The sequence below is a fragment of the Jatropha curcas genome, chromosome 4 (assembly GCF_041381405.1).
Source record: "Jatropha curcas cultivar XTBG-Jc1 chromosome 4, XTBG_Jcur_1.0, whole genome shotgun sequence".
NCBI classification, from domain to species: Eukaryota; Viridiplantae; Streptophyta; class Magnoliopsida; order Malpighiales; family Euphorbiaceae; genus Jatropha; species Jatropha curcas.
The window spans coordinates 4,559,061-4,575,996 of NC_143154.1; the positions used below are offsets into that span (position 1 = coordinate 4,559,061).

The window sequence follows — 16,936 nt, forward strand, 5'->3', positions numbered from 1 at the left end:
TAGTGGCAAACATAATTAAAATTAAAATGCAGCATTTTCTAATCAACTAATGTCAAAGCATGAAATTCCTGTCAAACTTACTTCGGTACGGTTCAATTCCATAAAAAGCAAACTTCGATAGGTTATTAAACTTAAAAGCTCCAATAGATAATTCTATTCCAAGTTGTGGATGTCAAGGTAAGCTATAAGTCTATATTCAAAATTAATCTACAAATCTATCTAATCTAGAAGCCTATTCCCCCTAATTATGTATCATCTCTGTAACTATATATATGTGTGACTTCTCGTTAATAAATATTACTCTCATCTTTTGCTCTCTATTTCTTTTCTTTATTCTCTCTAATTTTATATTATTTTATAATACGTTATCAGCACGATTTCATTCTACCACGTAGCTCATAAAGTTAACTTATTTGCCCTTCTTAAGATACGCATTGACAAATAGTGATTGATTATTTTTTTTTTTTTTGTTGTGCTTAATATATATATATATATATATATTTGATGTGTATATACTGTTGATTTACTTGTTAATATACTTTCGATTACAAATATGTTATCGTTTTTTTAACTTATGTTAATATATTGCATATGATAAGCATGTTGATGCTAAATTATATTAAACCATATTAATACGTTTGATCACTGTTGCTTTTTATTCATATATTAATACTATATTATTGTTTACTTTTAATTTACGTCAGACGATTTTTTTTTCCTTTATTCTTTGTCATTATTTTAATAGTGTATATATGAATATATTATATTTCATATAATTTTCTAATTTGATTAAATTATTCTATAATGTTATTATCTAATATAATTATTTTATTGTTAATACTATTCTACCACAATGTCAAATCTTACAAAACTTGAATTTGTGGCCCTTGATGTTACGGGTAAGCCCTATTTATCATGGATATTGGATGTTAAGATAAATCTAGATGCTATAGGTCTTGGAGACACCATCAAGGAAAGAAATTAAAAATCAAATCAAAATAGCGTTAAAGCGATGATTTTCCTTTGCCACCATCTTCATGAAGGATTGAAAATTGAATATTTGATATTTAAAGATTCACTTGTTCTTTGCAACAATTTGAAAGAAAGGTATGACCACCAAAAGACAATGATTCTTCCAAAATCTCATTATGAATAGATGCATTTACGATTTCAAGATTTTAAAACTATAAGTAACTATAATTTTACAGTTTTCCAAATTAGTTCTCAACTAAAATTATATGGCGAAAATATTATTAATCATGATTTATTAGAGAAGGTTTTTTTACTTTTCATGCCTCGAATGTGCTCCTACAGCAACAGTATCAAGAAAAAGGTTTTAAGAAATATTCTAAATTAATTTTATGTCTTCTTGTTGTTGAGCTAAATAATGAGCTCTTAATAAAAAATCATGAAGCTCGTTCAACTGGATCTGCTCTATTCCCTGAAGTGAATCAAACCACATATAATAATGCGCATGGGGATAATGAAACCCGCCTAACTAGACGTGAAGCATTCCCTGAATTGAATGCAACAAATGGACGTGGGCGTGAACAAAGACGAAGATATACTCATCGTCGAGAACATGGGCGAAATCATGATCAAAATAATATTCACAGCAATTGTGGTGGTTGTAAAGATAAAAATAAAAATTATACATCTCACCACAAGAAGTGAAAGAATAACAAAGAAAGATAAGAAAATATGAATAAAGGATCAAATCAGCATTCAGAAATATATATCATCGATGTGGCATGAGAGGCCATTGGTCACGTACTTGTCGTACACTAAAACATTTTGTTGAGCTCTACCAAGCTTCTTTGAAAAGATGAAGAAAATATATATAGAGGAATTTTGTCACAATTATGTTGATTTAGAAAGATAGTGCGATTGATGTTACTCATCTTGATGTTGCTGATTTCTTTGAGAAATCTGATGGGAGAATTTACAATTTAATTGATGATGACAATGTGAATGCCTCAAAATAATTTGAATTATTTATTTATTTATTATTCTTATTATTTTAGACTTCCTAGTAATAGACATTTAAATTTTGAATTGATGTCTAGTTCCTTTGAGATAGATATTTAAATTTCTTTATATTTGATTTGACTCAATTATATTCATAATTGATTATTATTATTATTGTTCTTGCTTTATTTTTGTTATTTGTTTTTTATAATATATTATTTTTGTGAAGAAATTGTGGATGCAACTTAATCCTTATTTGAATCAATAAAGAGGATGCAGATTTATATATTATTGATCATACAATAACGCACACCATACTTAAAGATAAAAAGTATTTTTCCCATTTGGTAATGGGTGAGGGTTATGTCAATTTAATATCCGATAGTAAAAAAATAATTAAAGATGCATTATTATTAATGATGCATTATTCTCCCCACAGTCTCGCAGAAATGTGTTGAGCTTTAAAAATATTCACTTAAATAGATATCACATTGAGACAAAAGATGTGGATAATATAGAATATCTTTATATTACAAATATTTTATTGAATAAAAAAAGTGTTAGAGGCATTGCCTTATTTATCCTCCAGTTTGTATTACATGCATATTCACACAATTGAAATTAATATGGTTGTAAATTAGAAGTTTACAAATCCAAGTGCTTTTATAATTTGGCATGATCGGCTTCATCATCCCGGATCAATAATGATGCTAAAAATTCTTGAGTCCTCATATGGACATTTATTGAAGAACTAGAAGATTCTTCAAACTAATGAATTTTCATGTCCTACTTGTTCTCAAGGCAAATTGATTATTAGGCCTTCACCAAACAAAGTTCAGATCGAATAACTTACATTTATAGAACGTATATGAGGGGATATTTGTGGACCAATTCATTCACCATGTGGACCATTTAAATATTTTATGGTTTTGATAGATGCATCTACAAGATGGTCACATGTATGTTTATTATCGACTCGAAACCTGACATTTGGTGAGATTACTTACTCAAATTAAGAGCACAGCTTCCAAATTATGCTATTAAGACAATTTGTCTTGATAATGTTGGTGAATTTACATCTCATGCTTTTAATGATTATTGCATGACAAATGGAATACGGGTTGAACACCCTCTTCACACAAAAAATGGTACGGTAAAATCATTTATTAAACGATTGCAATTAATTGCAAAGCCATTACTTATGAAAACACAACTCTCGATTTTTGTTTGGGGGCATGCTATTTTACATGCAACATCACTTATTCGTATCAGGCCAATAAATTGTCATAAATACTCCCCTTTACATTTGGTTTTCGGCCAAGAACCAAATATTTCTCATCTAAAATTTTTTGGATATGCGCTATATGTACAAATTGCTCCACCACAATGCATAAAGATGGATTCTCAAAGGACATTGGGAATATATGTTGGATATAAATCTCATCTATAATTAAATATTTAGATCCTTTAACTAGAGATTTATTTATGGCTAGGTTTTTCGAATGTCATTATGATGAATTAGTTTTTCCAACATTGGGGAGAGAAGATAAGTAGTTGAAAAAACAAATTAGTTGGAAAGAATTATCATGTTGCAATATGTAGTTTTTCCAATATGTAGATCCTCGCCCAAGGCAATGTGAAATAAAAGTACAAAGAATAATCCATCTACAAAATGTTGCAAATCAATTGCCAGACGCATTTACTGGCCCGAAAAGAGTAACTAAATCTTATGTACCAATTGCAAATGCTCCTATTAGAATTAAAATCCATGAAGGATAAACTGTCTGTGCAAGTGAGTCTAAGGCACACCTAAAGCATGGTAAACCAATCGGTTCCAAGGATAAAAATTCTAAAAAAGAAAATGAGCAAACATTAAAGATGGCTAAGCTCTAGAAGAGCAAACTATGAAAAAGTTCCTGACATGACTAATAAGTTTTCAGAAGAAACTCAGGTATTTGAAATCATTGAAAATGATGAGATCTTATAAATTATGTCATGTCTAGATAAAGGTTGAATCAATACAAAATAAAAGTTAATGAAAATTTTGCATATAATGTACCCCTTGATATTGTGAAAGATGATGAGGATCTTAAAACTTTGTCTATCAAAAAATATAGACAAAGAGATGATTGACCTAAATGGAAAGACGCAATTGAGACAGAATTAAAGTCGCTTGAAAAGCGTAAAGTTTTTAGACCAGTAGTCCAAACACCAATAGATGTTAAGCCGGTGGGATACAAATGGGTATTTGTGCGAAACGAAATGAGAATAATGAAATTGTGAGGTACAAAGCAAGACTAGTTATATAAGGTTTTTCATAGAGACCTGACATTGATTATGAGAATACTTATTTTCCAGTGGTGGATGCAATAATGCTTCGATATTTGACTAGTCTAGCAATTCATGAAAAATTTAAAATGTGTCTAATGGATATAGTGACTGCCTATTATATGGCTCACTTGATAAATGACAGCTTATTTCGCAAGTGTACGAATCGCTACAAGTAATATATGATGAGTAAGATATCGTTCCCACGAGGATTGTAATCCAAGTACCAAAATTATGTTATCTCGTTATTATTTAAACGATAATTGAGAGAATTGTTTTTATAAATGTAGAATAAACAAGAGTCAAGTAAACAAAAATTGATTTAAAGAAATCAAGGAATTGAAACTACTAGGGGTTTTGATTTCACTTAATTCTATCCAATTTATTTCATTAGTTTATTAATCAATTTAATTATTCAAGTAGGGGAAACAACTCTGAATTCACTAACAAGCTCTTCCGATGTATTGCTAGCTATTTTAATTCCATTTAATTACTTATCTTCCAATAGCGCAATCAAATATGAATTAAATCATTAAGTTATGTAGTTGTTTATGAATTTACAATTTAAGGTTGATAAATCATAAAAACCCCCATGAGTCAAACCATATAGCTTCCGCATCAAGTTATTATTCTCATGTGTTTTATTAACCTTTTCATATCAAAAATCCTTCTTCCGATAGTGATAATTGAAATAAATCAATCTAGGGGAAAATTCTGCCTAGAAGCATCAAGTTCATTAATAAATTATAACTTGAATAAGGAAAAATAAATCTAATTGTATAAATTGGAAAAGAGATTAAGCTACATCAAATCCCCTAGTATAAGAGTTTAGTTACACATAGTACTTAAATAAAACTCAACCATACTTGATAAATATTCCATAATCAATAAAGATAATGAAAGAAATAAACAAGATTAAGAGTTTAGAAATAAGAACTAGTGATAAGTTGCTTGGATGGCTTCCTTGAAACTTTGCACAACTCTTGAATAATTAACTTCTAAAAATAAACTATATACAAAACTATGAGAGAAAGAAAGAGTGGAGTGTAGTGTAATGTGTGTGATGGGATGATCCTTGAGATGAACTCTCCTCTTCTTTATATAGACTTCTTTGATATAGGATTCCATATGGTTTAATGATCAAAGTCTTCTTTTGTTAGGTTGTAAAGCTTCTCTTTTAGGTCTCCATTTTCTTTAATCATGACTCACCCATGTGCATAGAGTTGATCTTGGTTTGCATGTGAGGAAAGTTGTCCAAGATTTGCTCCATAATTTGGTGGAAGTTGGGTGGCAACTTTTGACTAAATTTTAGTTTTCTTGATTAGCACGGGCGTGCTGCCTGGCACAGTCTGGGGGAGTTCCAGGGCACGGGCGTGCGTACTGGCACGCCTGCGGGCGTGCACTCTTCTGGAAGTTTGGAAGTTGTGTAGCACGGGCGTGCTTCAACTGCACGGGCTAAGCTTCTATTTCCAGTGCGCGCACAGGCGTGCTCGTTGGCACAGCTTGGGGCCTGCATCTCTCTGGAAGTCTGAGGCATTTGAGGCACGGGCGTGCGCCTTAGCATGGGCTGGGGCGTGCGCCTTCTGGCTCTTTGCTTTGATTTGCCTTGTGTTTGGCACGGCCGTGCGCCGTAGCACGGGCGGGGGCGTGCTAATCATGTTTTGCCTTATTTTTGTCCTTTTGTTGGAAAATCCTACACTTTTCCTCAAAAATCAAGTGAGTTGTGTTTCAAGAAAGCTTTTAAATAAAAACATAACAATATTATATAAAAACTAATTTAGATAAATAAAAATTGCTAGAAATCTTAGTAAAAATTACAATAAAAACATTATAAAAATTAACACTATCAATAAAGATATGTACATGAAAATCCCTGAAGGGCTCAAATTGTTTGAAGCACAAAAATTAAATTCTCGAGAAACTTATTTAATAACTTCGTTAGAGCTCTGTATGGATTGAAGCAATCTAGACGCATGTGGTACAATCGCCTTAGTGAATATTTATTGAAAGAAGGCTATCAAAATGATGTTACATATCCATGCATTTTTATAAGAAAATTTGGATCTGTATTTGCCAATGTTGCTATTTATGTTGATGATTTAAATATTATCAGAACTCCTGAAGAGATTTCCAAAATTGTGGATTATTTAAAGAAAGAATTTGAGATGAAAGACCTTAGGAAAACAAAGTTTTGTCTCTGCCTGCAGATTGAGCATTTTCCAAATGGAATTTTTGTTCATTAATCCACATACATAGCCAAGGTCTTAAAATGGTTCTATATAGATAAAGCACATCCATTAAGCACGCCAACAGTTGTTAGGGCACTTGATGTAAAAAAGTACCCTTTCTGACCTTGAGACAATGATGAAGAACTTCTTGGTCTTAAAGTATATTATATTAGTGCAATAAGGGCACTAATGTATCTTGCTAGTCATACTCGACTTGATATAACATTTGTTGTAAAATGTATTAGCAAGATATAGTTCTTCTCCAAGACATTGAAATGAAGTTAAGCATATATTTCGATATCTTCGAGGTACAATGGATATGGGTTTATATTATGCTAATATATCAAAATCTGATTTGATTAACTATGCAGATGCAGGTTATTTATCAGATCCATATAATGGTAGATCTCAGATAAGGTACTTATTTACATGTGGAGGTACAACTATTTCATGGCGTTCTACAAAACAAACTATAGTTGCTACTTCTTCTAACCATGCAAAAATTTTGGCAATTCATGAAGCAAGTCGAGAATGTGTTTGGTTGAGGGCCATAATTCAATATATTCAAAGTACAAGCAATCTATCTTTCCAGAAAGAAGTCCCAATAATATTGTATGAAGATAATGCTGCATGCATACATCAGTTAAAGGAAAGGTATATTAAAGGAGATAGGACAAAGCATATTTCACTAAAATTTTCCTTCACTAATGACCTTCAAAAGAATGGTGATATCAATGTTCAACAAATTCGATCAAGCGACAACCTTGCTGATTTGTTCACTAAAGCATTCTTACTACAAGTTTTGAAAAGTTGGTGCACAAAATTGGAATGCGTAGACTTAAAGATCTCATGTAATATCTTCATGAGGGGGAGTAACTACGCACTGCACTTTTTTTCTCTTTAACCAAGGTTTTTTCCCACTAGATTTTCCTCGTAAAGATTTTTGATGAGGCAATATTTCTTCGCGTATTTTCAAAAAAGAACAATTTACTCTTTTTCCTTCACTAAGTTTTTCTTTTCCCATAGAGATTTTTCTTAGTAAGATTTTAACTAGATATATTCTTTGAAAAATGAACATCCAAGAGGGAGTGTTATGAAATTAATGGATGTCTCATGTAAGCTAGAAGTCTATATTCAGTATTAGTCTACAAGTCTATTTAATGTAGAAGTTTATTCCTCTGATTATGTACCACCATGTACCTATATATATATATATGTGTGTGTGTGTGGCTTCTCATCAATAAAGATCACTTTCATCATTTGCTCTTTATTCCTTGCTATCTTTTGCTCATTTTATAACAATATATATAATATAATACATAATATATAATATAATACTCTCTCCGTTTTCTTTAGAGAAAACAGAAAAGCTCTAGATTAAGAAAGTAGTTAAATAGAAATTTTTGTCCATTTTTTGTCAATAATACCCCTAATCAGCTTTAAATGCATAATTAATGGTCAGAAAGACAACTCATTACTAGAGTATTTCAAGGATGCATTTGTTAGTCAAAATCTTTAAGGATTGTAAGAGTCTCCTCAACTTCAAATTTGGTAAATTTACATTATTTTCAAAATTAGGATACTAGTAAGCAGAAAGTTGTCCTCAAACGTGATAAACTCATCTTCTTCATACGGTGAGTCTAGAAAGAAGCGCATTGAGTTTATTTGATATGACGAAAACTTGTGCCCATATTAGTAAGGTTTAGGGTCGATTTAAAGGCAAAATTTTTGGAGGTCGGATACAACAATATGAATTTGTGATTGTATTATGAAAACATTCCAAGAAAAAATAATTATATTCATGTCCACATGTGTAAAATTGAGCACATCTCTTCTACCATAAAGACTTTTTTTATTATTAATGCGCAATAATTAAAATGTTTGGCCATATTAGGGCTGATCCAATACTCTTATTCGTGCTCAAATTTATAAAGTCGAGCACATTTTTACTGAACTGCTCATAAACGTGGCAATTATTCATACTTTGGAAACATAAACTCATTAATTGTCCAAACCATATTTTGTTTGCCACTATTCTTGTTAATTCAACTGAAAATAAAGGTAGTAACATGTGTTATTGAAGGACATTTTAGACTTTTTCTTTTGGCATTCTTTCTAAAATTTTTATTTATAATAAAATTTTCTATATAAAATAAACACAAAAAATGAAATTTTTTTCTAAAGTAAGAGAACTAAGGGAGTAATATAATATAATGATATAATGATTGGTGGAAATAAGAAAGGTATGAAATGCATGAAAATAAAGCAAAATAACAGTGGCCATTTTTGACATTGGTAGAAACAAGAAAGCTTCACGATAGCTTCACTCTATGCAAGCCTCGTGCCACTGTCACTGGTTTACTCAAATGCATGAAAATAAAGCTCATTAAAAAATGGCTGAAAATGTACCTCTTCAATAGATATAGCTTGACTGATTTATAGCTTAGGATCAATCCGTCGTCTTCAAAAAAACAATTCTTCTTCTTTGTAGGTGATCTTCGATGGCAAGAGAGGGAGACGAAGAGACGTGTGCTATAAAAGGCCATTAAGGGAGTGGAAAAGTGGTCCATCCATTACCCTTTTCGCTCTCTGTAAATGTAATGTATAACTAAGGGCATTTTAGTCTTTTCAGTTCATCTTAACGAACAAATCAGACCTGTGCCGCTGCTGCAGCTGGGAAAACGCCGCTTCCCGTACTGCCATCGCACCGGTAATATTGTCCCTTTTTTTTTTTTTTTTTTAAGTTTATCTTTATATTCTATGGAATCAGTTCATACTTGCATTTATATTTAACTTCATGTCGGTTTGAAGAAGAAAAAGATTAATTTAGTCCAAAGAGATCCCAGGTGTAATAGCTTTGAGTATATTTTACTTGGATTTTAGCTTTCATGAGATTGTGATAGGAATTGTTCTTTTCCTCATGATTTTGATTAAATTGTGATTAGTAATTGTATCCATACATTGAGGGTTGGAAAAATATGTTCAAAATTGCTAAAATTTTCTCTGATCCTGTAATGTTATTGTTTTTTCCTTTTGCTAGGCTGTTCAACCTTTATCTTGGCAAAAAGAATAAGAGCAATGTTGCGGAAATTGTTAACAGACGGCTCTGTGCGGCAACCATTATGGTGGATGATGTCAAATCGACGCTCCACCACCAACATATCCGCCGCCGTGGATTCCATGTTGCTCCGCTCCCTTAAAGAACACTATCACGAAGTCTCCAGAATGAACCCTCCTCCTGTATTTATTTTCTCTCACCTTTTCTCATAATTATATGCAACTTTAAAACTCTAGGGTTTTATGTTTCTCTAAAACCCATTGCTGTCCAAGGTTTTAGACACTTACCCCGCATTCCCCTGCATATTTGTCATAGTAAAAGTTTATATTGGATTTTCATACGATTCATTGAACTTATATATCTTGTAGGTTGTTTTAAAGGTTATTCACATTTTCAGTTATTCTGCTTATACAACTTTATATGGATGTATGAAGTTTTCTCGGATTATATTTTACATATATATACTTTCTTATGCTCAATTATGGATGCATCTGTGCGTGGAAGTAAAAGTGTATGCTTTTTATGCATTGTAGAAGGTGAGCCCCCCATCAGCCTTTACAGTATTAAAAGGGGCTTTAGATGGGAATGGACCCGTTCTCACTAGAACCTTTGGCAATGAGAATATTAATATCTCTGTAATGCGCTTGGCCAATATCATTCCGGGAAGCGGAGGGGAGGATGATGATGATGACATAAACCAGTTGTTCCTTCACGTGGATGTGTCAAAGCCTGGACAGGAAAAATCTTTGCAGTTCCTATGCGGCCTATATCCAGACGCATTGGGAATTCATTCTGTTTCATTGAGACAGAAGGCTGATGACCCAGAGTTTCCATCTGCATATAACGGCCCTCTTTTTGAGTGAGTTTGGTTCTTGTTACCCTTTATTAATTGACAGTGGGCTAATTTTTAATAATTGTTTCTTATGGAATATTGAACTTAGTAATGTTATGATGATTGAAAGAGAATTGACTTCTTTCGTGCATGGATGATACAAGTATTATTGAAACTCCTAGTGAAACAACACTGATTCAGGGCATTATAATTCATAAAGAGAGTTCTTGCATGTTAGCTTTATGTTGAAATTATAAAAATGATTCACAAGGAATATGAAAATTTTCACAGAGATGGAGAGTATATAAATTATTAATATAGTTATCCTTACAAATTTTGTACTGTTCTCAACTTCTCATGCATGGGAAAGAAAGAAACTAATTTATATTTGTGGCGGAACTGTGCTGTGATCACATGGTTATAAATTCCTTATGTTTGATCTGCAGAACAAATATAAGATACAAACATTATGATATTGTATTTGATTCTGCAGCACATACATTATCCTATTATTTTGTATTCTGTTATTGAGTTAGTTGTATTCTCCTGCAATGGAATGGGAATGTATGCCTGCTTGCAATTCTAACTCCATGAGGTACCTATGTTAGTGCACTTTGAGAGCAGTTCAGTCTTCAACAACATGGAGTTTTATCTTCAAAAAAAAAAAAAAGGAACTGCACTATAGCATTTTGATTATTAATAAATTTGCTCCCTTTTTGTGGAGTTACATCTTTTGCTAAGCTTTTACATTTGATTTAACAGGACTAGATATCATATTTTTGTAATTATTTGAAAGTGTTGGTTTCTCGCCATTTATTCTAACTTATGAATGTCTTAGGTTATTAGATGGATAGTGGTTATTTATTACAACATTGTATCAAAAGGTTCTATGAGAATAGCAAATGGCAGTGATATTTTGCCATCACAGTTGTATGTGAGCTTGTTTTTTTGTGTAATGGCAATAGATTGAGATTCTCATAGCTCAAGGAGCAAAATCTTAAGGTCGATGTGCTCCTGCGTAGTTGTTATTTTTGTTCTGTACATATTATTGAAATAACCTTGAGCTTTAGGGGGAGGACTAGGGACATGATTCACCGAAATCAATTGGTTGCTAGGAGAAATTGTATATTATTCCTCCTGTTATGGAGGCTTGGTCATATTTAATGTCATTTGGCCCTGGTTTTCATTTCAAATAACAAAATTTTAGAACTTTCAATAGCATATGTAGGTTTTGGATTTGGATCTGTAGCTTTTGTGCAATAGCACAATATGCTCCAATTCGAGCTATAGGTTAGACAAATTGCATAATGAATTTTTGATTCCTTCTTGTACTATAAGTTTTTGCAATATCTGCACTTTGCACTTTCCATTTAAGCTCCAGCATCTCTTAGCAGTTGAGTACCCTAGAGCTTTCGAGAACATTGTTCATAAGGCAATCCCTCCATCTTTAATTAATTAACCTCATTTTATATTTATTTCAGTTGTTTTTTGCTTACCTTAAATTCCTTGCATAAGGAGGGCTGTGCAAGAAGACAGAATAAATGGAAAAGTGGTTTTGTTATGAGACAATTTTATTGTGATTTCTGTACCTTATTTCAAAGAATTCTTGATTGTACTGTTACTACTACCAGTGTTAGTAATTGTCTTAATTATGTCAAGGTGAAGCAGCCTTTGTCAATAATTAGGAGGATATGGTGGTAAAACTGTTATATGGTTGTTTTGATATTGTGAATTGAACCTTGGGAAAATCACATTCTGAAAGTTAGAATTTGAGGTTGGGAAGTCAAGTCCCCCACATTGAAATCCTATGCTTTTAGAACTGACGTTTGACTTCTCTGAGTCCCAAAACCTTCCAGCTAGGATTTAAGGTTGGGGACTTCTCAGATCTAAGTCCCAAAACCTTCCAACTGGGATCATAACATGTTGACTTCTCCGAGTCAAAGAAATGTGCGAGGAGATGAGATTCCATCATTTTAGAACTGACTTTTCCATTAAATTTAGATAGCAAAAATGATGATTTTATATGGTAAAAGACAAACAATTGAATTGCCCTGTGAAAATTAGAGTCTTTGTGTATACAAGTTTTGCAAGTTATTGGCCTTCTAAACCAGATTTCAAGTCTAAATATAAGGTAATAATGCAATACATATGCAATTAGTTGAAAAGGGTTAATAAATTTGCTAGTAGGGGTTGTCTAGATATTGCATTTGTATAATCTGGCTCAAGTTGTAGTTTTGGTCTGAAGCAGGAGGAAATCTTGATATGAATTTAAGAGAGTTAGAGAAATGAATGTAAAGTTTTCACAGCCAAATGCTTTTTGTTTCATGTGACTAAGATTGACATTTTGCTTCAAAAATATTAATTAAATTTTTTATAATAATAGTTAATAACCCTTCTGCTGAGATTGTTAGGGAGGGCTTTTTGAGAATCTGGGAACATGCTAATGTTATCAAGGTAGTTAATATCCCTTCAAATGTTGATTAAGAACCTTGCCCTTGCTCTTTTTTTTTTTTTTTTTTTTTTTTAAGTTAATTGTCTCTGACTAGTGTTCAAACTCACAATCCCACAGCCTGGAGGTGAATCTAGTATCCCTGAGCAAAAGCCCATTGCCTTTGTTATTAATCATGTTCCTTGCCCTTCTGTAATGGCATGGCATGGCATGGCATATTGCCAACTCTAATGCCCACTGCTAAACTATATCTTTCATGTAAGTGAGGAAGAGATTTCTTTCTTAACTAAAGGAGAAATCATGATGATGATGTTATTTGAAAATTATTCCATCCAAATCTTAGATTGCTGCTTGTTGCTGAAGGTGCAGATGTTTGCAGGTCACTGAGGTAAGTTGCTAAATTTTGCACGTCTATCATGTCGAATATAAGAACATCTTTTGAAGGGTTATTAACTATCTTGATGCTCAAAATGCCTTCCCTACCGCTTTCAGTAGAAGGGTTATTAACTATTACTGTAAAAAAATTTCACTTTATATTTTGAGGGTTATTAACTCCAATCTAATGCTATCTGTTTCATTTGAGGAAGATTGACATTCTGCTTCAAAAAACTTTTGTTAGTTGCCTATTGAGACCCATAGAGGAGAGAGAAAAAACCTTTTAACTTCTTTTGTTTTTGGGTGGGTGTCTAAACAAATAATGGATTGTCCATATTTTTAGTTGCTCAATCTCCATCTTGTGAACTTTAGGTACTTATTTGTGAAAATTCCAAAGTTAGGGACTTCATGAAGAACTTTCAAGTCAGAGGGCCAAATTTATGCTCAATCCAATCCTCTGCGCAACTAATTATTTAAAGTTATGTTGTTAATAATGAACTGAAAGTGTCCTAGCTGCATTGTTGTCAATTCTATGTTTAATTGTTTGTACTTTCTGAGAAATGCTGTGTCAAAATATTGTGCCTATGCATGATGTTGTGTAGTGGCCCTAACTCGATTTTACAGGTCATAATTATTGAGTTAGGCAGTTTAAATAAGCATGCAATGGATTTGTTGTTTACTCAGAAATGTATATTCTGAATTTATACTGTGATGCTGTCTCGAGTTCTCTAGGATGCTGCAAACAGAAAACTTAAAATAATTTTATTTCTTTTAGTTATAACTGTCTTTTGTCTTGAGTATAATGTGTGATGAATTGTTAATTGACAGGGAACTTGATGAAAAGATGCGAGATGCACTGCACAGTTACATTGAAGAACGGGGTGTGAATGAGAGTCTCTTTAATTTTCTTCAAGCATGGCTTTATGTGAAAGATCATAGGAACCTTATGCGCTGGTTTAAATCGGTGGGTATGTTCATTAATGAAAATAAATCAACCAAAAGTGGTTAACCGTTAAAAAATGTGATACGGTGGATTTGTAAATGAATCATTTGCTACCCAAATCAGCCAAAAAGTTTTTTCCTGGTGAGTTGCAAGTGCTCTGGATTGAATTCTGTGGTGTTATAGTTTTGCAGACAGATACTTCCTTTTAGATATTTTCATGTTATAATATTATTTTTTTTTTTTATCATGCAGTTGATATTCATGTTTGATTTTTTTTTTTTTAATCTACTTTTCTTAGTATATTTGTACCCATGTGCTCTCCTATGTTGTGTATAATGTCTTCTATGAGCCATACTTTTCTGAATATGGTCTATGTTTACCACCTGTATGGTTGTGTTTCGGCCAATTAAATAGTAATAACAATGTGTATGAACCTCATTTATATCGCAATAGAAGAGTCGAGCCTTTGTTGAAGACTATTGTTTACTCCTTAACTCCAAGTAAACTTGAAAGCCATAAATCATTTAATTCATAAAACCTAAAATGGTTATCTTCTTCCATTTTAATTTAATGATTACATGAGACCTCTGAGTTGTCCATCATAGTAAAGCACTTCATGAAATCTCCTCCACAGCTATGGCAGTGAATTAATATCCTTTAGAATATTAAGCAGTTGCTCACTGCGGTGTGTATTTTCTTGCTCTGTACAACTTTCGCCAAGAGCAGGAAATCGGGTAGGACATCGCATAATCCCTATTGCTTGTTTCTTTTTGCAAGATTCTTAGGCCTATTAATTGTAACATTCGATAACATATAACTTTCATGGAGCTTTTTTATGAAAGGTTGAACACTCTAATGTTTAGCGTTTAATTTTTAATTAAAATTTTTTGACAATCATACTTGTTATTTTATCCTATGAATTCAGTTAACTAAAACTAATATTCTTTTTTATCATTTTAGGTTAATTAACTAATTAAACAGCTATTTTGAACACTTTTAATTTAAACTTTTATATAAACAGCTAATATTGTAGTATAGACGGTTAATCTCCCTAAGATATGGACTCAATATTTAAGAACTGATTTTGCAATCCTTGCTCTTTTGCTCTTTTTCATATTGTAATTTGGATGGGAACAGGATTTATTGGTGAAAATTTGTTAGAGGGGAAATATGGGTGGGAAGCAATTAGGCTTTTGATGGAGTTCAAAGATTGATGAATGGTGTGGGCAATGCTATTGTATTATACCTTGGAGACAGAGTTTACATAAGATTTTCTCCTAATATAGGGTTTCAAAAGATAGGACAATTTTCTCATTTCAGGATTTTGAAAATGGTGGGGAAACTCAGATTTAGAAGATTTTGCTTAATTTTTTAGAAGTTAATTTTTTCAAATATTTTTTTATTTAAAATTAGTTAAGTCTTAATTCGATTAATAATTAAATAAAATTTGATATTTACGCATCACTCGGGTTTACTTGAGGTTTATAATTTTTTTTTTTTTTAACCTTAGTATAATTTGACACTTTGCCTCGGCATGAACTTGTAATTTTTACACCAATATATTGTTGAAAAGCAACTAGAAAAGATGCGGTTTGGATCAATTCCCATCCCAAGGCCTTGTTCAACAATTTTAGTGATTGTAGTAGATGTTAGCAGTTGTAGTAGCTATCAACTGTTTTACTAATTATTAGCGGGATCTATTAGTGGTTAGTTGTTTATACGATGGTTTAAAATAAAAGTGTTTGGTAAGAATAAGGGTCTGATTAGCTTTTAATATAAAAAGACAAAAAAGGATAAGGTCACAGAGAACAAAACAAAAACAAGTGATGATTATAAGTTTGATAAAAAAAATTTATAAACTGCTAAACGTTAAAAGATAACGTTTCATGAAACACGGTCTCAAACTCTAAATGTTAGGATAGAATCAAACTCTAATTAAAACAGTGTTTTAACTCAATCAAAACACTAAATACTACTCCAAACACTCTTGCCGAACGGAGCCTCAATCAGTCAAGAATCAAACCTAAACCTAAAAAGTCAAAAGTGACTTCTTTCCACTCTTTTGATTATAACGTGAGCTATAATTAGCATTTTTGAATGATTCAAGTTGCATTGAAAACTAGATATTTTGAAATTATTCACCTATTTTGCCCTTTTTTCATCCTTTTCACTATAAATAGGTCTCTATTAGCCTCAATTTAAACACTCTAATTTTTTTTTTGTTGTATTAACACTTGAAAATCTCTCTTTTTCAATCTTTTGAATTTAAACCTCCTTATTTCCTAATTAGAAGTTTCCTGAGATAAGAACCTTTGAGCTAACTGCAAGATATATTAGACAAGATCGTCCTTAATTCAATTATATGGATCAGTAATGACGTATATCCTATACTTATAATTCCAATTAGAATTCATTTCCTTAAATAAATTAGGCTTTGTCCATCCTTAATTAATTAATTATCATTAAATTAATTATTTTTCCAAATTAATTATCTTTGAATTAATTTGATTTGCATCGTGAATCAAAATGGAATTGAGATGCAGTCATATTGTTCAAGCAGTCCCAAAGTCTTCAAGGTTCACAAGGCTAAGGAATGATTTTTATTATTTTTGGTAATTATTATTATTATTGTGGCTAGGAGATGTATATCCTATACTCTCTAATTATTTTTAATTGATCCCTATTTTATTTTTGCTCTATTATCTGTAAGGAAATAAGCAATTATTCTAAAATCTTCATCAAGAGACTAGAGATA

General features: G+C 31.9%; 1 protein-coding gene and 1 pseudogene across 2 annotated transcripts; both read left to right on the forward strand.

The window, feature by feature from the left end:
* The first annotated feature begins 853 nt into the window (after positions 1-853).
* LOC149496730 (uncharacterized) lies at positions 854-1,985 on the forward strand (annotated as a pseudogene).
* Positions 1,986-9,050: 7,065 nt separating this feature from the next.
* LOC149496731 (Mitochondrial glycoprotein family protein) lies at positions 9,051-14,428 on the forward strand. 2 transcript variants are annotated; one of them, XM_089720685.1, is made up of 4 exons: positions 9,051-9,234; positions 9,565-9,764; positions 10,116-10,441; positions 14,067-14,428. In XM_089720685.1, the coding sequence occupies exons 2-4, from the start codon at positions 9,603-9,605 to the stop codon at positions 14,245-14,247; spliced, it is 669 nt and encodes a 222-aa protein (XP_089576811.1). In that variant the 5' UTR covers positions 9,051-9,234; positions 9,565-9,602; the 3' UTR covers positions 14,248-14,428. The 2 variants fall into 2 exon arrangements, with proteins under 2 accessions (XP_089576811.1, XP_089576813.1); XM_089720687.1 differs by lacking the exon at positions 9,051-9,234 and adding an exon at positions 9,243-9,370.
* The last annotated feature ends 2,508 nt before the right edge of the window (positions 14,429-16,936 follow it).